At 44.2% G+C, this 25,925-nt stretch overlaps 1 protein-coding gene across 1 annotated transcript in view; it reads left to right on the forward strand.

Moving 5' to 3' along the window:
• Positions 1-25,925, forward strand: part of NTSR1 (neurotensin receptor 1) — a 174,157-nt gene that overhangs the window by 142,186 nt on the left and 6,046 nt on the right. The window contains 1 exon segment of the mRNA XM_087720570.1: positions 20,882-21,083. Coding sequence (XP_087576696.1) covers positions 20,882-21,083 — 202 coding nt within the window.

The following is a 25,925-nucleotide window of genomic DNA, read 5'->3' on the forward strand; positions in this document are numbered from 1 at the left end:
AACTGAGAAAAACTGTTTCCACGTGGGATTTTCCACTATAAAAAAATCAATGTCTCCTTATTACATCCTGGAGTGAGTAATTATCTCTTCCTCTAGTCTTGGAGTTTAAGCACTTATAAACGAGAAATTGAGACTACACCTATATCTATTTCTGTCTCTCATCTACCATACATCCATCTCTCTCTCTCTCCCTCTCTCTCTCTCTCTTTCTCCCCCCCCTCTATCTATCTATCTATCTATCTATCTATCTATCTATCCATCCATCCATTCTTATCCCTCCCTCCCACCCCTCTCTCTCTCTCTCTTTCTCTCTCTGTATCTCTCTCTGTATCTATCTATCATCTATCTACCGGTATATATCTATTTATTTATCTATATATCCATCCTTATCCCTATCCCTCCCTCCCTCCCCCCCCCTCTCTCTCTGTCTGTCTGTCTATCTATCTATCTATCTATCTATCTATCTATCTATCTATCTATCTATCTATCTACTGGTATATATATAATCTATTATCTATCATCATCATCGTCGGCATCTCTCTCTCATCATCATATCTATCTATCTATCATCTATTTATCTACCATCTATCATCTACCTATCATCATCATATCTCTCTCTCTCTCTCTCTCTCTCTCTCTCTCTATCTATCTATCTATCTATCTATCTATCTATCTATTTATCTATCTGTTTGTCACTCATCTACAATTTATCTATCTATCTATCATCTATCTATCATCTATCTATCATCTATCTATCATCTATCATCTATCATCATCATATCTATCCATCCATCCACCCACCTATCTATCTGTCTGTCTGTCTGTCTGTCTCTCATCTACAATTTATTTATCTATCTACCTACCTATCATTTTTCTATCCATCCATACCTCTATTTCTCTCTACCTCTATCTATCTATCTATCTATCTATCTATCTACCTACCTTATTTATCTATCTAACTAGCCATCCATACCTCTCTATCTCTCTCTCTATCTACCAGTATCTATCTACCTATCCATCTAGCTATCTAGCTATACATTCCTATTCCTATCCCTCCCTCCCCCTCTCTCTCTGCCTCTATCTCTATCTTATATCTGTCTTTCATCTATCATTTATCTATCCATCCCTATCCCTCTATCTATCCCTCTACATATCTATCTACCTATCTATCCTAGATCTAATTTATATGGCTGCCCACCTCACACTTTAGGTGATCCTGGAGTTTTGGAGACTCCATAATTAGATGTTTTTAAGGGGAAAAAAACACGGACAACCATTTGTCCAGGTTGGTATAATGATTCCTGCCTTGGGCAGGGGGGGGTTGACTGGAAGACCTCCAAGGTGTATGGTTCCAGCCCTATGGTTCTATGAAAAATATTACTTTTTAATCAGGCAGCTAAAGTTCACACTAACTCTGAGGAAAGTTCACACTAACTCTGAGGAAAAAGTATTTATTTCCTTGAATCTTTGAGGAGAGCATTTTAAAGGACTATTTCCTCAGATAAGGAAAATAAGATATTTTAGAAAATCCAGTAAAACCAACCACTGAACTAAAAGTGTGTGTGGGGAGGTGGGGGAATATAGCATTGTTCAATTTTTTAACAGTAGAGAAATACCAGGTCTCAGGAATATAACTCTTAAAAAGTGGAAGGTAAGGGTATGTAATTCTGGTTTGCAGAATTAAAAAAAGTCATAGTAACAGTTTTCTGTCCGTGAAAAATAAAGGCTGTCTATTTTCTGGGTGTCGGGACGTGGTGGCTCAGTGGCTAAGACGCTGAGCTTGTCGATCAGAAAGATCAACAGTTCAGCGGTTCGAATCCCTAGCGCTGCGTAACGGAGTGAGCTCCCGTTACTTGACCCAGCTTCTGCCAACCTAGCAGTTCGAAAGCATGTAAGAAATGCAAGTAGAAAAATAGGAACCACCTTTGGTGGGAAGGGAACAGCGTTCCGTGCGCCTTCGGCATTTAGTCATGCTGGCCACATGACCATGGAGATATCTTCAGACAGCGCTGGATCTTCCGCTTTGAAACAGTGATGAACACCGCCCGCTACAGTTGAGAATGACTAGCACACATGTGCGAGGGGAACCTTTACCTTTATTTTTATGTTCTTGGCACTGGAGTTTCAGGTGAACATGGATGGCTAGGGAAGCAATGGAACAGGAATGGAATTGATTATTTTATAAGGAGTAGCAATAACTTGGGTCCTGGGGAAATAATTTCACCTCCAAATGCTTGTAGCCAAGTGTCTGAATTGCTTTTTAGCTCCAGTGAACCTCAGCATGCTCGTAGGATGAGAATCAGATAGTAGCACAGTGTGTCTTGCTCACTAGCAGCCACCATAAGAGAAAATTTAGTACTCCTAACATCAGTGAGTAGCCCAACTGGGATTCATCCTGTGGGCCGCTAAGTACTTCCACTAAATGTTTCATCAGACTAAATGTTTGGCCACAAAGGCCATTATTTCCAAACAATAAGATGCTGGAATTGTTATACAGGTCTCTGTAGGCCTAAATGGCTGTGGAGATTCTCAGTCATCCAGGTCATGGTTGTTTTGTCAAAAGACAACCGGACTTTGTTTCTCCTTGAAGACATTCTGCTTCTCATCCAAGAAGCTTCTTCAGTTCTGACTGAATGGTGCGGGGTGGAAGGATCAGGGACGTGCAGTCACTAGAGGCAAGGGAGGCGGAGCCTCACCAGTCTCCTCAGGAAAAAGAAAGAAATTTAAATATATTTTTTTAAATAATTAAAGCCAAGATAGTTGCTACCAGATTCCAGCTCCCAGTGGCTTGGTGTCTGCTTAGTGTTAAGCAAAGCAGGAGGCGAGAGAACTCGGGGCCTCTTTTCCATAAGGAATTTTTCGCCTTCTAAAAGTTAATAAAGAGTTAAAAGGCAAAGAAGTTCAGATGGAAAAGAGGCACTAATTCTCCCGCCTCCTGATTTGGAAGCAGCCAATCGTGTCTTCTTGAGCACGCTTATGTTGGGCGGGGCGTGCTTCAGAGGAGAGAGGAGTGGGCGAGAAGGAGGAGGCTGCCTCTTTGCTGCAGACCTGGGCGCTTGGCGGCTCCCGCGATGCAAAGTGCCCCACCATCCCCGATGCTGCCGTCCGCTGCCCCGGCCTGCTTCTCCAGGCTCCGCCGCTGGAAGTCCCGGATCGCCTCTGGGGGAAGGCTGGGTGAGAAGCGGAGCGAAGCTTCTCTGCGGCCTCCCGGCGCTGCCCAGAGGCTCTTGCAGGAGCACGTGTCAGCGGCCGGCGGCCTGGAGTGGCCCCGGCTGTGAGACAAGGGAGCACTTAAAGCAGCCGCTGCCGCTGCCGCCACCACCACCACCCCTCCTTGGCCCCTCCTTATTTTTGTGGGGTTTCAACTGAGTAATGTGTCCAATGCAATACAGGCAGTCCTTGACTTTCAACCGCAATCGAGTTCCAAAATTTCCATTGCTGAGGTAAACAGTTACCGTATATACTCAAGTATAAGCCGAGTTTTTCAGCCCACTTTTTGGGCTGAAAAAAGCTGCCTCGGCTTATACTCGAGTCAGTGAAAAATTTGCCCAAAATGGAGGAGAAAAAGGGGCGGGGCCATGCCGCTGGGTGACGCTCGTGAATGGCCCGGCGCCCCTGTGAGTTTCCCCTCCCTCTGTGTCAGTTTGCCGCGCAGCGCGCACCGCACCATCCCCCCTCCTCACGTTCTAATGTAATGCAGGGCTGTCTTACGATTCCCCTTCCTCCCCCTCCTGCCGCTCTGCAACGATGTCCCACCTCCTCCTTGTTATGGCAAGCAGCCACATAACGATGTCCCAGAGCTAGTTTACTGTTTTTCTTTGAAATAAATATTCAAAAACATTATTGGTATCTATTTTTATTTTTGAAATTTACCGGTAGCTGCTGCATTTCCCACCCTAGGCTTATACTCGAGTCAATAACTTTCCCAGTTTTTTGTGGTAAAATTAGGTGCCTCGGCTTATATTCGGGCCAGCCTATACTCGAGTATATACGGTAAGTCAGTTTTGCCACAGGTTTTAAGCAAATCATGCAGTCCAGAGGTGGGTTCCTACCGGTTTGGACCGGTTCAGCCGAACTGGTTGTAACTTGGCGGCCTGGGTCTCTGGAGTGACACGTTCCTGCCACCTCCCTGAACCAGTTCTCCTACGGGGCCGCCATTTTGTTTTCCGGGCCTGCGCATTCTCAGAACAATTTTCAGTGGAAAAAATTATTTATTTTCACATTTTAGGTTTTTGCACATGCGCGGACTTTTTTATTTGCAAATGTGCGTGAATGCATAGTGCGTGTCTGGCATGTGCGCAAGTGAACCGAGCGTGCACGGGGAAAAAAAATTGAGGCATTGTGCTGGCAGCAACCCACCCGTGATGCAGCCATTGTACAAATACGGCTTCCCCCATTGACTTTGCTAGTCAGACCTGTTTGCTGGGTAGATCACAAATGGGGATCACGTGACACACACACACACACAGGGACAATAGCCCTTAGACTTATATACCGCTTCACAGTGCTTTCCAGCCCTCTCTGAGCAGTTTACAGAGTCAGCTTATTGCCCCCAACAATCTGGGTCCTCATTTTACCCACCTCGGAAGGAAGGAAGGCTGAGTCAACCTTGAGCATGGTGAGAATCGAACTGCCAAATTGCTGGCATATGATAAGTCAGCACAGTACACCTGTCATACATCCATGCCAGTTGCCCATATTCCGTAAGGGTCTCCTGCTTGAGCAGAGGGTTGGACTAGAAGACCTCCAAGGTCCCTTCCAACTCTTCTGTTATTCTGTAATTCTGTAAGGGTCTCCTGCTTGAGCAGAGGGCTGGACTAGAAGACCTCCAAGGTCCCTTCCAACTCTTCTGTTATTCTGTAATTCTATAAGGGTCTCAATTCTGTAAGGATATTCTGATATGTGACCAGTGAGGTGTTGCAGAAGTTGTAAAGTGTGAAAAATGGTCTCTCTTTTTCATTGCTGCTGTAACTTTGAATGGTTACTAAAAATAAATGGGCTACCTAATATATATATATTGATTCTGAGGTAATGGATGTGTTCTGTTTCCCATTGTCTGAATTAGGCCACTTAGGGAAAATCTTTCAGTGTGGCCTTAGTGATTTGGTAAAAAAAATAAAATAAGGCCCTCTAAAATGGTTCACCCATATTTAACAACAGTTTGGGAGATACACAATAAAGAGGTCCAATATAATGTAAATGTTCCAGAAGGTTTTGTGGTCATTCAATGGCATCTCTCCTACGATGCTACAGTTCATTTCGTGACTCTGCCTTGACCGTAAAGCAGTGTTTCTCAACCTTGGCAACTTGAAGATGTCCGGACTTCAACTCCCAGAATTCCCCAGCCAGCATTTGCTGGCTGGGGAATTCTGGGAGTTGAAGTCCGGACATCTTCAAGTTGCCAAGGTTGAGAAACACTGCCATAAAGAATTCTGGAATTGTTCTCGCAGTTTATGGCATCTCCGAAGTCTTTAGTTAATTCCTTTCCATCATGAGAAAAAGGCTATTCATCTATCACCGTGTTTTCTATTTATTTTTATTTTTTTTAAAAAGGCCACTGATGTATTTTAAAGCTTACAGAACACAGAGGAGTAAGCAATTGTCAATAAGATTTAAGCTGCCCAGAAATCTAAAGACGTGATATATTGTGGGGTTTTCAATAAAATAACCTGTTATAGCTGTAAACGACATGAGTGGTGCTTCATTGGAGGACACTGCAAAATGTAAGATGGATGGATGGATGGATTTAATAGAGTTGTATGCAGCTTTTCTGGTTTCTGGAATTCATGGGCCCTATTCAGGCAGAGTCGTTCTGAAATTAATAGTATTTAAATCTGTCACTGCAGCTCGTTATTCCTTCACTGGCTTCAATGGCACTCTGGTGACACATTTGGCTGAACATTATTTCTTTATAAATAAGGATGCCGTGAAATAATGATGAAATGGTTGCATTAAACACAAAATGGAGTGGGGGGAGGTGAAATAACAAATAAAATCCCAGTTGATTTGGTGGATGGCGGTTTAAAGATGCTTTTGGCTCTTAAGGTACAAGGAGGAGGAGGAGGAGGAGGAGGAGGATTGTGGAGTCCTTGATGCTCTCTGAGCTTGGTTATTTTCTTGCAGATGTTTCATTAGCCAACTAAGCCGGCAGGCAGCAAGACAAGCAGGAATGAAGGCAGGCAGGCAGGGAAGAAGGCAGGCAGGCAGGCATGCAGGCAGGCAGACAGGAAGGGAGGGAGGGAAGAAGGCAGGCAGGCAGACAGGAAGGGAGGGAGGGAAGGAGGCAGGCAGGCAGGCAGGGAAGAAGGAAGGAAGGCAGGAAGGCAGGGAAGAAGGAAGGAAGGCAGGAAAGAAGGAAGGAAGGAAGGAAGGAAGGCAGGAAGGAAGGAAGGAAGGCAGGAAAGAAGGAAGGAAGGCAGGCAGGAAGGAAGGCAGGAAGGCAGGAAGGCAGAGAAGAAGGCAGGAAGGCAGGGAAGGAGGCAGGAAGGCAGGAAAGAAGGAAGGAAGGCAGGAAAGAAGGAAGGAAGGAAGGAAGGAAGGAAGGAAGGAAGGAAGGAAGGAAGGCAGGAAAGAAGGAAGGAAGGCAGGAAGGCAGGAAAGAAGGAAGGAAGGCAGGCAGGAAGGAAGGCAGGAAGGCAGGAAGGCAGAGAAGAAGGCAGGAAGGCAGGGAAGGAGGCAGGAAGGCAGGAAAGAAGGAAGGAAGGCAGGAAAGAAGGAAGGAAGGAAGGAAGGAAGGAAGGAAGGAAGGAAGGAAGGAAGGAAGGAAGGAAGGAAGGCAGGAAAGAAGGAAGGAAGGCAGGAAGGCAGGAAAGAAGGAAGGAAGGCAGGCAGGAAGGAAGGCAGGAAGGCAGGAAGGCAGAGAAGAAGGCAGGAAGGCAGGGAAGGAGGCAGGAAGGCAGGAAAGAAGGAAGGAAGGCAGGAAAGAAGGAAGGAAGGAAGGAAGGAAGGAAGGAAGGAAGGAAGGAAGGAAGGAAGGAAGGCAGGAAAGAAGGAAGGAAGGCAGGAAGGCAGGAAAGAAGGAAGGAAGGCAGGCAGGAAGGAAGGCAGGAAGGCAGGAAGGCAGAGAAGAAGGCAGGAAGGCAGGGAAGGAGGCAGGAAGGCAGGAAAGAAGGAAGGAAGGCAGGAAAGAAGGAAGGAAGGAAGGAAGGAAGGAAGGAAGGAAGGAAGGAAGGAAGGAAGGAAGGCAGGAAAGAAGGAAGGAAGGCAGGAAGGCAGGAAAGAAGGAAGGAAGGCAGGCAGGAAGGAAGGCAGGAAGGCAGGAAGGCAGAGAAGAAGGCAGGAAGGCAGGGAAGGAGGCAGGAAGGCAGGAAAGAAGGAAGGAAGGCAGGAAAGAAGGAAGGAAGGAAGGAAGGCAGGAAGGAAGGAAGGCAGGAAAGAAGGAAGGAAGGCAGGCAGGAAGGAAGGCAGGAAGGCAGAGAAGAAGGCAGGAAGGCAGGGAAGGAGGCAGGAAGGCAGGAAAGAAGGAAGGAAGGCAGGAAGGCAGCAAGGAAGGAAGGCAGGAAGGTAGGGAAGAAGGAAGGAAGGAAAGAAGGAAGGAAAGAAGGAAGGAAGGAAAGAAGGAAGGAAGGAAAGATGAAGGGAGAAAGCAAAGTTTAAAAACCTTTAAGTGTCCGTGTGTGTACCTATGAATTGTTGTTGACACTGCCTGTTTCCTGGGCTGAGGAAGAAGGATTGGCTCATGGTTATGCAGCTAGCTTTTTATTTTATTTATTTATTTCATTTCATCAAGTATGAATTAGATAACAGATATAAGTATAAACATGATTATGAATATATGAAATGAATACGAATACAAGGGAATATTAGGACAGGGACGGTAGGAATGCTGGTGCGTTTATGCATGGCCCTTAAAGACCTCTTAGGAATGGGGGTGGGGTTCCATCCTTAGATGGGACTAGAACTCACCATCTCTTGTGATTGGCCCAAAGTCATCCAGTCGGCTTTCACGCTAAGATGGGACTAGAACTCACGATCTCCTGATGTTTGGCCCAAAGTCACTCAGTTAGCTTTCATGCCTAAGGTGGGAGTAGAACTCCCAGTCGCCTGGTGATTAGCCTAAAGGCACTCAGAAGGCTTTCAAATCTAAAATGGGACTAGAACTCACCATCTCCTCTAGTATCTAGCCAGTATCTTCACCACTACACCTAAGTGGCTCTTATATTTTGAGTAACTTGTCCTTTAAAAGTCCAGGGTTGAAACTTACCTTTTTTACAATATTTCTGATCTTTAAAAGTTACCTCAGAATAGACACATCAAAGCCTCCTTCCTTGCTATAGTTACTCCATTGCATGAAATATGTGACCCTTTGGAACCATGTATCTATATCTGTGGATTTCTTAACAGATAACAGATTAACAGAGTTGGAAGGGATCTCGTAGGTCATCTAGTCCAACCCCGCGCCCAAGCAGGAGACTCTACTACACCATTTCTGACAGATGGCACTCCAATCTCTTCTTGAAAGCCTCCAGCGATGAAGCTCCCACAACCTCCAAAGACAAATTGTTCCATTGGTTGATTATCCTCTGTCAGAAAATGTCTCCTTATTTCTAGGTTGAATCTCTCTTTAATCAGTTTCCATTCATTGTTCCTTCTCTGGCCTTTGGGTGCCTTGGAAAACAGCTTCACCCCTTCCTCTCTGTGGCAGCCCCTCAAATATTTGAAGACTATTATCATGTCTCCCCTGGTCCTTCTCTTCATATGTTTTAGCCTCCAGTTCCCCTAATCATCTTGGTTGCTCTTCTCTGCACTCTTTCTAGAGTCTCACCATATTTTTTATCGTGACCCATCAAAAGCGCGTTCCACAAAAGCGCGGTTGACGAAATCGCGTATGTGACATCATCACAACGCGACGAAAAACATCGAAAAATTGAAATAAAAATTAAATTACAGCAACCCGATTCACATAAAGGTAAGGGTTAGGTTAAGGGTTAGGGTTAGGGTTAGGTTAAGGGTTAGGGTTAGGGTTAGAGCGTTAGCGTTACGTTTAGCGTTAGGTTAAGGGTTAGCGTTAGGTTTTTCGTTACGTTAAGGGTTAGGTTTAGGGTTAGGTTTAGGGTTAGGTTAAGGGTTAGGTTTAGGGTTAGGTTTAGGGTTAGGTTTAGGGTTAGGTTTGGGGGGGTTAGGGGAAGGTTTTAGCTTTATTTTTACATTTTTCGATCTTTTTCAATCTTTTTCATCGCGCTGTGATGACGTCACATACGCGCTTTCGTCGACCGCGATTTTGTCGTCCGCGGTTTTGTGGTAGAACCATTTTTTATACCTCTTAAGAAATGGGATACAAAGAATTTGGGGTCAAAAACCAGTGAAAGTTAAATGGAAGTGATGTACAAAGATTCACATGTCCTATTGCAATAAATCCTTAAAAACCTATTTGTGAGCTGAAGTTTTTTTTTTAAGCAAAGCAAAGCAATTTGAGTTGCGTTACACCGAGACAAAATTGCCAGAGCTAAGATCAAAGAGAAAAATTTTGCTGGAGGGATATGAATGGATATTTAGGCAGAGTTTGTTGGTTTTTATATTTACTGATTGTCTTTGTTAAACACCGAAAAGCAGACCCTAAATATTCTCTTCGGTATTGCTGCTCTCAACCTTTGAGAATTTTTAGCAGTCAGTCTCTAGAAGGATTGTGTGAAATGGATTTTAGTAACTGTTTAAATTATATTCCAAAGTAATTGGATGGAGGTTATTTAAATTAGTTTCAAAACCGTTTAAAATTGCACTGCAGATTTATGAGCCAAGCGAGCCTGCATGGAAGATTTTTTTTTTAATTATATTTGATGCCAATGTATCTTCTATTAGATTTAACCCCAATTTTATCTCCCTTTGGGTTCCCAACCTCACGCCACCTCTCTGTCAAAAATTTATAAACGTTAGATTTTTATAACCTCTATACTAATCTGATCAATGCTAATCTTCCAGGGCACAAAGTAATGAAATCACAGACTCCTAAAACCTGTCATAAAGTCTTTTAAAAAAAAAATAAGCAGCATTTTTGGACAATAAATTTGAGTTATAAGTGCTGAAATTAGTATAATGACAAAAAAGAAGAGTGAACCAGCAACTGTGACTCAGAAATTATGAATATTGTAAAGTTCTGCTTTATTTTGTTTGTTTAGATTTTTTTTTATGCCACTTGTATTATTTTTATAAATAACTCAAGATGGTGAATATTCAGAATGCTCCTATTTCTCCTCAACCTCCTATTCACACACAAACACCCCCAGCAACTACCCTGTGAGGTGGGTTGGACTGAGAGAGAAGGACTGGCTTTCATATCTAAGGCAGGGCTAGAACTCACCGTCTCCTGGTAATTGGGCCAACCAAGTGGCCCAAAGCCACCCAGCCAACTTTCATGCCTAAGGCGAGACTAGAAGCAGAGGTGGGCTGCTGCCGGTTCAGACCAGTTCACCCAAACCAGTTGTTCCAATTCTGTGTGGTTCAGAGAACCAGAAAATCGGACCACCGGCTGGCCCCGGCCCATTTTTCGCACCATTTTCAGCCATTTTTGGGCCTTTTTCATGCCGTTTTTCGGGCCATTTTCATGCTGGTTGTTTTGGGCCAAAATCAGCCTGAAAAACAGCTTGAAAATGGCCTGAAAAGTGCCCCCAAAACAGGCCATTTTTCAGGCCATTTTCAGGCCATTTGTTCGGCCAAAACCATTCCAAAAGTCAGCCCCAAAACTGCCCGAAAAATGACTTCAAAAACAGCCTGAAAACTGCCTAAAATGGCCCAAACTGGACAAAAAACAGTTTACCCAGCTTCTCTTCCTCTTCCCTCTATCTATCATCTGTCTGTCTGTCAATCTTTCCTTCCTTCCTTCTTTTTTATCCATCCATCTATAGCTGTCTACCTATCTACCTATCTACAGTAAATCTATCCTATCTATCCCTCCATCCATCTATCATTTGTCTGCCTGCCTGCCTGCCTGCCTGCCTGCCTGCCTGCCTGCCTGCCTGCCTGCCTGCCTGCCTGCCTGCCTGCCTGCCTGCCTGCCTATCCATCCATCCATCCATCCATCCATCCATCCATCCATCCATCCATCCATCCATCCATCCATCCATCCATCTATCTATCTATCTATCTATCTATCTATCTATCTATCTATGCATCTATCTATCTATCTATCCATCCATCCATCCATCCATCCATCCATCCATCTATCTATCTATCTATCTATCTATCTATCTATCTATCTATCTATCTATGCATCTATCTATCCATCCATCCATCCATCCATCCATCCATCCATCCATCCATCCATCTATCTATCTATCTATCTATCTATCTATCTCTATCTATCATCTTATCTATCTATCTATCTATCTATCTATCTATCATCTTATCTATCTATCTATCTATCTATCTATCATCTTATCTATCTATCTATGCATCTATCTATCCATCCATCCATCCATCCATCCATCCAACCAACCAACCATCCATCCATCTATCTATCTATCTATCTATCTATGCATCTATCTATCTATCTATCCATCCATCCATCCATCCAACCATCCATCCATCCATCCATCCATCCATCCATCCATCCATCCATCCATCCATCCATCTATCTATCTATCTATCTATCTATCTATCTATCTATCTATGCATCTATCTATCTATCTATCTATCCATCCATCCATCCATCCATCCAACCAACCATCCATCCATCCATCCATCCATCCATCCATCCATCCATCCATCCATCTATCTATCTATCTATCTATCTATCTATCTATCTATCTATCTATGCATCTATCTATCTATCCATCCATCCATCCATCCATCCATCTATCTATCTATCTATGCATTATCTATCTATCTATCTATCTATCTATCTATCTATCTATCTATCCATCCATCCATCCATCCATCCATCCATCCTAGCTAGCTTTCTATCCATCCATCCTCCAAGAGCTGACACCAAGTTGATGGTGCGTAATCAACCAACCAATCGATAAGCTTTTCTAGGCCTGCTTGTACTCTTGTCAAGAATTACTTGTTTTTCATTTTCTTTTCCTACTTCCCCTACCTTTGGAAAATGGAGAAAAGGTACAGAAATGTCTTTTTAAATCTTGCAGTCTTATAAAACTTTTCTACATGTCAAACTTCAAAGGATATCCCCCCACTCTCCTCCTGAGAAGAAGGAATACTATTATTGCAAGAACTCTCAAGTTAGAGTCTGTCATCTTCCAGGCAAACAAAATACAGAGAGAGTTGTGACATTTTTGTCAATCTCCCAGCTTTGATAGGTTTTTCTTTCCCCTCCTCAATTAAAGATGGAGAGAAGCACATATGCTACATTCCTTTTCTGCAACCAGATCTGTTGCTAAGTTCTGAAGAATAATTTATGAAGTTCTTGATGAGATGACTTCATTTACTTGAATTGCCTTCATAACAAAACTATGTATAGTTTGTGCACCCTGCAAGGAAAGACTGTATGTTATAATCCCAACACTCCAGTACGCCTCAATGTAACCCTATGGACAGGCCTGCCCAAGGTGGGTGCTAGAAATAGCCCACAGGGAGAAGGCAAGCTGTATTTTCCTTAATAGCAGAGCGAAAAGCAACAGCACAGGTAATGGCTCTATGGGAATATGAGAAAATGCGTCCTGTGGAAGAACCATCGAATGAACCTGAGTATGTGACTCTTCTGGAAATGTCAGATGAGTCACAAAGGGGGGACTAAGGTGGGCTAAGAGGCCCAATTATGAACCATAGTTCTACAGGCCATGTTTAATATCAAATACTCTGATTAAAGCTGAGGTTTTGCACCATTAAGCAGAAAACAATTGCTGACAGTTGCTGAAGGAGCAATAAATATTTTTACACATCTGGGAACAAGTCGACCCAGACGGGGAGTTTCCTGTTATCTTGCAAGATGGGCCCTGTTTATGTCACGCATGATCTATAAGGTGCTGACCATGTATATTTTAGGAATAGTAACTGTTGGCCATCTGGCATAGACAGTTTTTGGTTCCTCTCATGACCTTATATGCTTAAACACTGCCTCTATAGATGATGACGTAATTTGCACTATAAATGTATGGCTTTAAGGACCCTTCGGGGTTCAAACCCTTGATGCTTATTTTGGCATGTTTGAACCTGCGCATTCAATAAACTTTTCCTATATTGCATCGCTTGGCTTCATTGTCTCCTAATTCTACTACAAAGAGAAGGGCGTAGGTTTACTTTTGCAGGATTTGGAATTCAGTGGTGGGATTCAAAACATTTTTTACTGCTGGTTCTGTGGGCGTGGCATGGCAGGCATGGCAACGGAAGGATAGTGCAAAATCCCTGTTCCCTCCCTACTCCTGGAGCCCCCGCCTGTGGCAGCAGCAGTGCCATCTCCCCCTCCGCTCGGAGCACGTGAGCTGGGCACCGTGTTACTCCTGCCCCCTCCTGCCCCCAGAAAAGATAATGATGATTCGGCGCCTTTTCTTTCTTTTGGAAAATCTGGACTTTTTGAACACGCCGTCAATGGTGTCCCGTCAATGGTGTCCCCGTCAATGGTGTCCCGCTTAACCAATTTTTAAATCTGGTCACGTTACGCATGCCATAGGTTCTCCATCACGGGCCTATAACCTTATTAAAAACTTTTAAGAAATGGATTAGAAATGCCTGCAATTTTCGAGATCACAAAAACCAATTAGATTTGAGGCTTGCTTCAATCCAAAAGTCAAGATTTGGGGTGGAAAAATCAAACTGGTGACATCCGAATCATTTAAAAACATTTTTAAAAATGCAGAGAAGAGCAACAAAGATGATTAGGGGACAGGAGGCTAAGACATACAGCATAAAGAAGGGTTGCAGGAATTGGGTATGTCTAGTCTGATGAAAAGAAGGACTTAGGGGAGACATGATAGCAGTGTTCCAGTATCTCAGGGGCTGCCCCAAAGAAGAGGGAGTCAAACTATTCTCCAGGGTACCTGAAGGCAGAAATTTCCTGACAGAGAAAACAATTAATCCCTGGAACAACTTGCCTACAGAAGTTGTAGATGTTCCATTATTGGAGGTTTTTAAGAAGAGATTGGACAACCATTTTTCTGAAATGGTATAGGGTTTCCTGCCCTAGCAGAGGGTTGGACTAGAAGATCTCCAAGGTCCCATCCCACTCCTTTATTCTGTTCTGTTAATTTTGCTCTTATAATTTTATCTTGATGCCTGTACACCCGCATCGATGTGTCTATGAAATCCTCAGCTGTCTTGAAATGAAATGAACTTTATTTACTCGTTCTAAAAAACCAAAACAAAATAGAAATGCCATAAAGCCCGAGTTTCTGGCCTCAATTTTATTTTCAAGAATGCTTCTTAGCTCCGGGACATTCTTAGAACTTGTTATAGGAAGCATCCCAGGAGAATATTTGAAATTCACCAATTTTTCCTTTGGTAAATGAGGATTGTGAAGCTGAGCATTTCTACCTTGGCCGAGTTTTGATATGGATCCCATGAGATCATCTCAAAGTTACCCTTGTGGTCGAAAGATTTCTCCATCCCTCATTTCAACGATACTTTGCTGCCTAGTATAAATAATTCCCTATCTAGATAAAATATATTTATTTATTCATGTATGGCTGAGATGTAGAAGCTCACAACTTTAAAATTATTCTGAGCAGCTTACAGCAAACTTAAGTCAAAACAGCGGGTGGTGAGGACAAAATAAGAAGAAAATGCTGTGCTTCTGAAGAACCCACATAAACAAAAATCTATAGGGCTCTAAAAACTGTCTCCCAAAGTCTGGGACAACAACCAGGGGTTCCATCGAGAGTATCATTGAGGTAGACACCACAACAGGTAGATACATCGACATTCAGTTTAGCAATGAATAGTTCAGTTCTGGTTATCTTACGGATTTGTCTGTGGTGACAGTAGGAATCCTTCACCCTATGCCAGGGATGGGTTTCAAAACTTTCAGCAATGGGTGGTCTGCCCGGTTGCTGGGTGGGTGTGGCCATGGTGGGAGTGGCCTAGTCAGCCTCCTGCACCACTGCAGGGATGGGGGGGGGCATTTTCACCTTCCCTAGGCTCCAGCGCAGAAGTGTTATTCAGCAGGTTCTGAGCAGTTGTGGAGAACCGGTAGCAGAAATTTTGAGTAGTTCAGAAGACCGGCAAATACCACCTCTGAGTGGCCCCACCCCCATCTATTCTCTGCCTCCCGAGTCCAGTTGATGGGGAGGAAATGGGGATTTTGCAGTATCCTTCCCCTGGAGTGGGGAGGGAATGGGGATTTTGCAGTATCCTTCCCCTGGAGTGGGGAGGGAATGGGGATTTTGCAGTATCCTTCCCCTGGACTGGGGAGGAAATGGGGATTTTTGCAGTATCCTTCCCCTGGAGTGGGGAGGGAATGGGGATTTTACAGTTTCCTTCCCCTGCTGCGCCTACCAAGCCACGCCCACCAAGCCAAGATGGAAGACTTTGGGCTATTTATCAGGAGACTCTGAGTTCTAGTGCTGTCTTAGGCATAAAAGCTGGGTGGGTGACTTTGAGCCAGTCACCAGGAGGTTGAGAGTTCAAGTCCCACCTTAGCCATGAAAGCCAGCTGAGTGACTTTAGGGCCAATCACCAGAAGACTGTGAGTTCTAGTCCCGCTTTATGCATGAAAGCCAGCAGGATGACTTTTGAGTCAGCCCATCTCCCTCAGCTAAACCAACCTCACAGAATAACAGAGCAGAATAACAGAGTTGGAAGGGACCTTGGAGGTCTTCTAGTCCAACCCCTGCTCAGGCAGGAAGCCTTACACCATTTCAAACAAATGGTTGTCCAGTCTCTTCCTAAAAAACTTCCAGTATTGGAGCGTCCATAACTTCTAGAGGCAAGCTGTTCCACTGATTGGTTGTCCTCACAGTTTGGAAATTCCTCTTAGTTCTAGATTGCTTCTCTCCTTGATTAGTTTCCATCCATTGCTTCTTGTCCTGCCTTCAGGTGATTTGGAGAATAGTTTGACTCCCTCTTCTTTGTGGCAGCCTCTCAAATACTGGAACTCTGCTATCATGTCACCCCTAGTCCTCCTTTTCATGAAACTAGATATACCCAATTCCAGAGTGTTGGATTGTTGTGTGGAAAATAGGAGGAAGAAGAAATATTAGTTGTTATTATTATGCATGTTCACCACCTTGAGTTACTTACAAAGTAATAAAGGTGGGATAAAAGTGAATTCAATATTAAATAAATTCATGTCCACCGCAGATGTGAACAGAGATGGAATATCATATTCTGGGCCTCCAGTAGCTAATCAGCAGTGGTAGGATTCAGCCAGCTCACACCTATTCGGGAGAACCGGTTGTTAACTTTCTAAGCAGTTGGGAGAACCAGTTGTTGGAAGAAATCTCATTTTGGTTTTTTTCCATTCTACAGAGCTAATCCTATAAGGAAAGCAGGACGGAAACATTCTGGTGTTGTTTCTAGCTTAATCTTTATTGCCCTCCTTACAGAAACTGCCTCTCCAGTTAACCCTTATTACATTGTAACAGCTAAGGTGAAGCGCCCATCAACCTGAGTGACACTAAGTTGGACACACCCACCCAGTCACATGACCACTGAGCCCCGCCTACCCAGCTGGTTGTAAGGGCAGAGAACTGGTTGTTAAATTATTTGAATCCCACCACTGCTAATCAGTGATGCCCACTTGTGATACCGGACAACAAGGGCAAAAGACTTTCAACTTCACTAGCTTATTGAAGAGTTTTATTGTGGTATTTCTCTACTGTGTTGTCCTGCTTTACTGTAGCGTCTCAGTGATTTAATTATTGTTTGTTTGTCAAACATGTAAAAGATAACAAGTATAGGCAAGAACATAAACATGAACAAAGGAAGTAAATACAGATAAAATGGGACAGTAGGACAGGGATGGTAGGCACCGTGGCACGACAAAACCGCGAAGCCCTTATCCGCGGAGACATAAGCGTGTCGCTAAAGCCGCGACATCATCACCGCGCATCATCACCGCCGCGACAACAGCGCGGCAACAGAAGGGCGCTTTAAAACGGCGCCGCAGCAGAAAGCCGATTTCCATTAAGGTAAGGGTTAGGATTAGGTTTAGGGGTTTGCTTTAGGGTTAGGCTTAGGGTTAGGTTTAGGGTTAAGGTTAGGTTTAGGGTTAGGTTTAGGTTTAGGGTTAGGGTTAGGGTTAGGGTTAGGGTTAGGGTTAGGGTTAGGGTTAGGGTTAGGGTTAGGGTTAGGGTTAGGGTTAGGGTTAGGGTTAGGGTTAGGTTTAGGGTTAGGTTTAGGGTTAGGTTTAGGGTACTGAGTGCTTGGGAATGCGCGGATTTGCCCTCCGCGATTATGTCATCGCGGTAGGGTCACGTTTTTCCTTAGCGCTTCGAATGGCACGAATTAGTCTTCGCGCTTATGTCTCCGCGGATAAGGGCTTCGCGGATTTGTGGTGGAACCGGTAGGCACGCTAGTGCGCCTATGCACACCCCCTTTACAGACCTCTTAGGAATGGGGTGAGGTCCACTGTAGACAGTTTGAGATTGAAGCTGTGATGGTTTGAGGCTGTAACAATGGAGTCAGGTAGAGTATTCCAGGCGTTGACCACTCTGTTGCTGAAGTCCTATTTTCTGCAATTATATTGTTTTATTGTAAGTTTCTTTACATGGAGTGTTGGTGACGTTCTGAGATTTCAGCAGCTGCCCAAGAAGCAGACCAGCAAGTGGAAAAGATTTATTTTTCCTTCGGCTTTCAAATCAATCATATATTATTTTAGGATTCTACTGTACAGTTTTATGGTGCCATTTATTACGTTGCAGGGTTTTATGGTAAAGCTTTACTGATTTAACGATCGTGCTTTTTCTGTGGGCAGTTTATTTATTTATGCGTTCGATGCAGTTCTAGCAAAGATTCAGGGCTCTAGGAACTACTCAGGAGGGGAACATTTTAAGCAGTGGACAGAAAGCAGAAATGACCTTTTTTTGTCATTTCCCTGTGAGTTCACAGACCCATTCATCTCGTTTCTGAGCAACCACCTGGAAATGATTGACCACTGTTTTGTCAGTATATAAGTCTTCATGAATTGGAATAGACATGGTAACAGGCCAGCCAATGGGAACTGCTTGGTGACCCAGATGGCTTGGAGCCTGGCTGTGGCATAGCCAACTGATCTATGTGCATAGAAAGAGTGCAGAGAAGAGCAACAAAGATGATCAGGGGACTGGAGGCTAAAACATACGAAGAGCAATGGCTAGAACTGGGTATGTCTAATCTTATGCAAAGGAGGACCAGGGGAGACATGATAGCAGTCTTCCAATATCTCAGGGGTTGCCACAAAGAAGAGGGAGTCAAACTATTCTCCAAGGCACCTGAGGGTAGAACAAGAAGCAATGGGTGGAAACTAATCAAGGAGAGAAGCAACTTAGAACTGAGGAGAAATTTCCTGACAGTTAGAACAATTAATCGGTGGAACAACTTAGCTCCAGAAGCTGTAAATGCTCCAACACTGGAGGTTTTTAAGAAGAGACTGGACAACCATTTGTCTGAACCCCTAAACAGGGGGTTGGACTAGAAGCCCTCCAAGGTCCACTCCAGCTCTAATCTGACAAAGAATCTGAATGGTCCAAGAAATTGGCTGGTAGATAAGAGTCAAAAGGTGAGCTGGATTTAAATCTCTTGTGGGTGCAAAGGGTTTTGAGACCCATGACGCATTTGACCCCTCCCTCGGGCTCAGCCTGGCCATCTCCTACATCACCCATCCCTCCACCTTGGTCCCCTTCCTATTCCTTGCTGCTGCTTTCCCTTCCCTGCGTTGAGTCTTCAAAGGCTAAATTCTCACAGGAACTTGGCAGGGGCAGAAAGTAGGCCGTCTCAGAGGAATACACCTCCCCTTCCTTGGTAGGAGCTGGTGAACTAGGTGGTGGTTGCTGTAACAGCAAAATATGGTTAAGGGGTTCCCTCTTTTCCTCTTCTCAGGAACCGAAGGCCAGTTCTTTCCCTTGAGCTCAGCCTGGTCACCTCCTACAGTCATTGCATCTTTGAATGGTCACTAAATAAACCTCTAAACCTCGTGGTTTAGAGCTGAACTGGAGCTGATCACACACAAAACCGTAGAAATGGTGGTAGACTTTAGGAGAAGCTCTGCCATACTACCACCTCTTACAATATCAGTCAACACAGTATCAACAGTAGAGACCTTCAAATTATTATGTTCTATCATATCTCAAGACCTAAAATAGACACCTGTTGTGGCCCAGCAGGAGCCACTGGAGCTGCAAGCAGACTCCGACAGCGAGGGGCCTTATGAGTCGGCTCTGGAAGATGTGGAGGACCCTGGACAGGGTTCCGACTCCGAGCAGGGATCAGAGAGGCTGGTTGGCCACCAGGAGGCGCAGCGATGAAAGCCAAAGGGAGTGTACTCCTGACGTCAGGCCTTGAAGCAGTGATGAGGAGACAAGGGAGGTGGTCCTGGATGCCCGGCAACGATGGGCAGATTTACGTAAAGAACAGCTACGCAGAATACAAAAGATAATTGGATCCAGGTGGTTGTAATTAGGCTCCCCTCAAGATAGTATTTAGGGAGAGACTCTGGGAGGAGTCTGGTTTGCAGGATTCAACTTAATTATCAACACTGGAGAAGCTGTTATCTATATCTGTCGAAGTCTGGGTTGCTGCCAAGGTTCTTTATCTGTTCGTTGTGTTTGGGCTTGCAGCCATCAATATTTATGTTTCCTGCTAATAAAGAGTTGTGGCATTCCAGCTAAGCTTGTCTCGGCATTCGTTACTGGACAGAGGAGGGGGTTAGAACAGACACCTAACATCAAAAACGTCATCAAAAAAGCACAACCGTGGAGATCGCACCCTCACCACCGTCCAGACCTTCCGCACAGCCCTCAAGATCTGGCTATCCCGTCAGGCCTGGGGATAAGATCCTAATCTCGCCCCGCCCGAATGTCGAATGAATGTTGTGTTTTATTGGTTATTTTACTTTATTCACATTTCTTTTGTGTCCTGTCTTACACTCCCCTCCTATGAAATGTAAGCCGCCCTGAGTCCCCTTAGGGAAAAGGGCGGCCTATAAATGTCAATAAAATGACTATTTTTAAAAAAAAAAAAGAATGTTCTTTCTGCGCCAACTCAGGAAACTCAAACTGCCCGAAGAGCTGGTGATTCAGTTCTACAGAGGAATTATTGAGTCTGTCATCTGCACCTCCATAACTGTCTGGTTTGGTTCTGCAACCCAACAAGACAGACACAGACTTCAGAGGATAATTAGAACTGCAGAAAAAACAATTACTGCCATCCTGCCTTCCATTGAGGACCTGCATACTGCATGAATCAAAAAGAGGCCCGTGAAAATATCTGCAGAGCCCTCACATCGTGGACATAAATTGTTTCAACTCCTACCCTCAAAACGACGCTATAGAGCACTGCACACCAGAACAACAAGACACAAGGACAGTTTTTCCCCCGAACACCATCATTCTACTAAATAAATAATTCCCTCAACAATCCTCAATCTGCTTTGCTATTATTATTAATCTTCTCATCATTCCTATCACCCATTTCCTCCCACTTATGACTGTATGACTATAACTTTGTTGCTTGTATCCTTACAATATATATTGATCGTTTCCTAGTATGATTTTAATTGCCTATATTTGTTCCCTGTGACTATCATTAAGTGTTGTACCTTATGTTCGTGAAAAATGTATTTTTTTCTTTTATGTACACAGAGAGCTTATGCCCCAAAGACAAATTCCTTGTGTGTCCATTCACACTTGGCCAATAAAGAATTCTATTCTATTCCAAAAGATTGTAAGTCAAGGACCATCTGTGATAGCATTTTTACTGGAAAGAATGGGTCCCACCAGCACCCAAATCTCTAATCTCCTTTCTTCCCTTTAGATGCTAACAAGATTTCCCTAATTTTCTCTCTTCCTGTCCCATCCAGGTCAACGTCTTCATCTCCTTCGTTTTCCCAATGGCGGTTATCTCCGTCCTCAACACCATCATAGCCAACCAACTTATCATCATGTTCAAGCAAGCGGCCCAAGAACACCAAGTGTGCACAATTGGAGGACAGCAGACCATGCTGAGCATGTCCATGGAACCTGGCCGTGTTCAAACCTTGAAGCATGGAGTTCGTGTTCTACGTACGTACTCCTCTGATTTGAGGCCACCTTCCTCTTATCTGATATTTAGTTTATCTGTGCGGCTGAGGTCTTGCCCCTGTGGCTTGGAAAGGATGTATTGTTTCTTCCAGAGAAGAAACTTCTAATACTCCCAACTACCTAGGAGGTTTTGGAACCAGTTGGGTTGGGTTCAAGTAGTGCTTTGATGTCTGTTTGTGGCCATCTACAATGTCCTGAAGGGGGAAGAGTGTTGCACTTCCTTCTCAAGAAGTCATCCTTTGGATCCCATTGTCACCATGATACAAAAAAGATGTTGAAACCCTAGAAAGAACAAGAAAGATGATAAGGGGTCCAGAAACTATATTATTATTATTGATGATCCCACAATCAGCCAGATGTTCAAACTGGGTTTGGCATTTCTGTCTACCTATAGAGTCCTTACCAAGGACCTGTGATAGGCAGATGTGGATTTTGATGATGATGATGATGATGATGATGATGATACTTTTATTCATTAAACATGAAACTCAGTCAACTGAGCATTTACAAATGTATCACAAACATTATAGCCATAGAACATAGACTTATATACTGCTTCATAGTGCTTTTTACAGCCCTCTCTAAGCAATTTTTCAGAATCAGTCTCTTACCCCCAAAAATCTCAGTCCTCATTTTACCCACAGAAGGATGGAAGGCTGAAAGGCTGAGTCAACCTGGAGCCAGGGAGATTTGAACTGCCGAACTAGCAGTCAGCTGAATTAGCCTGCAGTACTGCACTCTAACCACTGCGTCACCTCGGCTCTTTATCATTATTAGTCAATAATGACTAATGATGTTGTTGTTGTTGTTGTTGTTGTTAAGTGTATGGCATCTATAGAAGTCAATTGCTGATGTACAAATATTAATTTAAATAAATATACAATGTATATGTTGCATGTATGTATATTCATTTGTAATATTCCATACAATCCCTGCCATCAACACTTTATTACTAGAGGAAAGATTGATTGAGAGAGATTAGATAGACAGACAGACGTGTGTGTGAGAGAGAGAGGGGGGGGAGAGAGAGAGAGAGAGAGAGAGAGAGAGAGATGATGGATGGATGGATGGATGGATGGATGGATGGATGGATGGATGGATGGATGGATGGGATAGGTAGGTAGGTAGGAGAGAGAGAGAGAGGATATATGGATGGATGGATGGATGGATGGATGGATGGATGGATGGATGGATGGATGGATGGGATAGGTAGGTAGGTAAGAGAGAGAGGGGGGATATATGGATGGATGGATGGGATAGGTAGGTAGGAGAGAGAGAGAGGATAGATGGATGGATGGATGGATGGATGGGATAGGTAGGTAGGTAGGAGAGAGAGAGAGAGGATATATGGATGGATGGATGGATGGATGGATGGATGGATGGGATAGGTAGGTAGGAGAGAGAGGGGGGATATATGGATGGATGGATGGGATAGGTAGGTAGGAGAGAGAGAGGATAGATGGATGGATGGATGGATAGATGGATGGATGGATGGATGGATGGGATAGGTAGGTAGGTAGGAGAGAGAGAGAGAGGATATATGGATGGATGGATGGATGGATGGATGGATGGATGGATGGATGGATGGATGGATGGGATAGGTAGGTAGGAGAGAGAGGGGGGATATATGGATGGATGGATGGGATAGGTAGGTAGGAGAGAGAGAGAGGATAGATGGATGGATGGATGGATGGATGGATGGATGGATGGATGGATGGATGGATGGATGGGATAGGTAGGTAGGTAGGAGAGAGAGAGGATATATGGATGGATGGATGGATGGATGGATGGATGGATGGGATAGGTAGGTAGGAGAGAGAGGGGGGATATATGGATGGATGGATGGGATAGGTAGGTAGGAGAGAGAGAGAGGATAGATGGATGGATGGATGGATGGATGGATGGATGGATGGATGGATGGATGGGATAGGTAGTTAGGAAGGAGAGAGAGAGAGGGAGAGAGAGAGAGAGAGAGAGAGAGAGAGAGAGAGAGAGAGAGAGAGAGAGATGAATCACCATTTGACCATTACCTGGTTTTTAAAAAGACATAATATTCCATATGGATTTTTTTCTACAAAATGCAATGATGAACTATATATGTATTTTTCCCAAAAATACAGTTTGCACCCATTTCCCAATAGACACTGCTTTTTTTTGAACACTGACAGCTGCATCTTTGCACACATTTTCTAAGCAAATAAATACATCATAAAACTCAGAGAGATGCACATTTATTTGAAAAATTGGAATACAACCAATTTGCATTAGTAATTTATTAATGAAATTATTCTAAGATACCTAAAAGAAAAAAAGCGGTAACATAATTTTCAGTGCCTCCTGCCTAGTATTGTCCAAATAATATATCCAAGGACACAGAATTCTTGCCCTCCTTTGAACTATCACTCTTTCTTGAACTGAAAATTCATTTAAGGTCCAGCCGATGGTACAGCTTCCTCTCGTTATGAAGTGATTCATAGCAGGGATTGCATAGAATATTACACATTAACATAAAGACCTTGTTAATTGATTACTGATTTACCGAGACATGGCTAGAGAGATGAGTGAATAAAATGTAAGATTGTGCCTAATATTATCGGAGAGTATAAATAAACAGGGGAAAAAAGCCTCTTCCAAGCAATCCAGTTCTGTCTTCCGAAAAGAGGAAATGTGAAAGACATAATAAGAAGTGCAAAAACTAAGATTAGGTTGAACAACGTCACTTCATTCTTTCTCCATCCTGATCCAAAATTGAGCAATTGTTATAAAATTCAGTTTGTTTTACAGAGAGAGCTATTTTCTTTGCCTGTCATGGAAATCATAATATATGTTGGAGATATGTATACACACACACACACACACACACACACACACACACACACACACACTTTATTGTGAGTTCTGGTGGCGCAGTAGTTAGAATACAATATTGCAGGCTACTTCTGCTGACTGCCGGCTGACTGCAGTTTGGCAGTTCGAATCTCACCAGGCTCCATCTTTCTGAGGTAAATGAGAACCCAGATTGTTTTGGGGGCAATAGGCTGACTCTGTAAACCGCTAAGAGAGGCCTGTGAACAGGGATGGGAGTGGGTTTCAGCCCGTTCGGACCAGATGCTAATTTTACATCTGGTTTGCCGAACCAGTTGTTACGAGGACTGGCTGGCCCGCCCTGCCCCGACCTTCACAGGAGGCTCCATGTGGCCCTGTTTTGGATGCCAGGTAAGTGCAGCTCCTGCACGGAGTCTCCGGGAGGGTGAAAAACCAGCCTCCTGGAAGTTCCAGAAGTCTAGAAATGGACCCATTTCTGGCCTCCGGAGGGCCTCTGGAGCCTGGGGAGGCCATTTTCCCCTGCCCGGAAGCTTGAGGAAAGCCTCCGGAGCCTGAGGAGGGCGAGAAATGGACCTCACGGAAGTTCGGGAACGGGCCCGTTTCCAGCTGCTGGAGAGCCTCTGGAACCTAGGTGAGAAAGCCCCTGGAGCCTGGGGAGGATGAAAACACCCCCTCCCATCATGGTGCAGGAGGCCGGGTTTACAGCACACATTTTCTCTCAGTAAAAGTTCTTTTGATTCAATTCAATGGGTACAAGACTGTTGTGTTCCGGAGGGGCCGACTCAGGAAAGTATGGGGCAAGTATGACAACCTGTTTAAGTCCAAACTGAGTCTATAGCAAATATTGGCTCACTAAATGAATACCACATTCACTTAATGACCACTACAAAAATATCATAAAATTTCACAATCATCATGATCTATGGACATTTGTCGAGGACTAATTGTACCAGATCTGCTGCACAATTCCAGGTGACCACCAGATGGAAGCAGAGAGTCAGTTTATATCTCTTTGCTGCCACCAAGTGGCCATTTCAGGAGCTACAGCCCAGACCTATCAACCTTAATGAAGTCATTTGAACGTAACCCAAACGTCATTCTCTTTTCAAATCTGTCTAAGGCTTCTCATTGAAATGCAGGATGGAGAGTGTTGACAATGTCCCCGGTCAAAAAAAAAACAACAACAGCTGGTTAAAATTCAAATAGAGAGATGGGTTTTTCAAGGCAGTGTGCCATTTGGAGTTCAATAATTGAAACCAGGAGCTGAAATTCTGGCAAGTTTCACACTTCAGTAGAGAAACAAGTCACCGGCTTGTATTCCAAGTGGTGGAATAAGAGGTTAGTGCCAAATACTAACAATTCTTGCCAACATAAAAGAATCACAATTGGCAGCATCTGACAAAGAATTGAATAAGAGACTGAATAGAATCAGATTAGAGCTTTGATGGTGAACCTATGGGATGCATGCCAGCCATCGCCTCAGCCCTGATCCACCACTCATGTGCGTGCACCTCCCACCAGCCAGCTGGTCTTCCGATCTCTACCTTGCATGCATGGGGGGGTGCATGGGGGGCACATGTGTGCATGCAGGGAATGCACATGCACAGGGGTGCTTGCATTGCATTTTGGGGCCTCGCAGAGCACTCTCATGCTCCATTTTGGCTTCCAGGTTGGTGCAGGAGGACTTCCAGGCCCAAAACAGGGCGCCTCTGCAGCCACACCTGGAAGCCAAAATGGGGTGCATGGCTGCCATGCAAGCCCCACCCCCATATACCATTTTGGGCCTGGAAAGCCTCCTGCACCAATCTGGAAGCCAAAAATTGGTGAGGGGATGGGGAGCACGTGCGGGGGCACAGGAAGGTTGCACGTGCATGCTTGGGGGTGTCGCGCATGCATGCACGAGTGTACTGCACACATGGATTGAGCATGTGTCGGGTGCACAGGAGGCTCATACGTGCATTGTATTATGGGTGTGGGCACATGATGACAAAAGAGTTA

Source organism: Thamnophis sirtalis, unplaced genomic scaffold (assembly GCF_051295495.1).
Source record: "Thamnophis sirtalis isolate CommonGarterSnake01/CBP01778 unplaced genomic scaffold, rThaSir2_p1.2 scaffold_7, whole genome shotgun sequence".
NCBI classification, from domain to species: domain Eukaryota; kingdom Metazoa; phylum Chordata; class Lepidosauria; order Squamata; family Natricidae; genus Thamnophis; species Thamnophis sirtalis.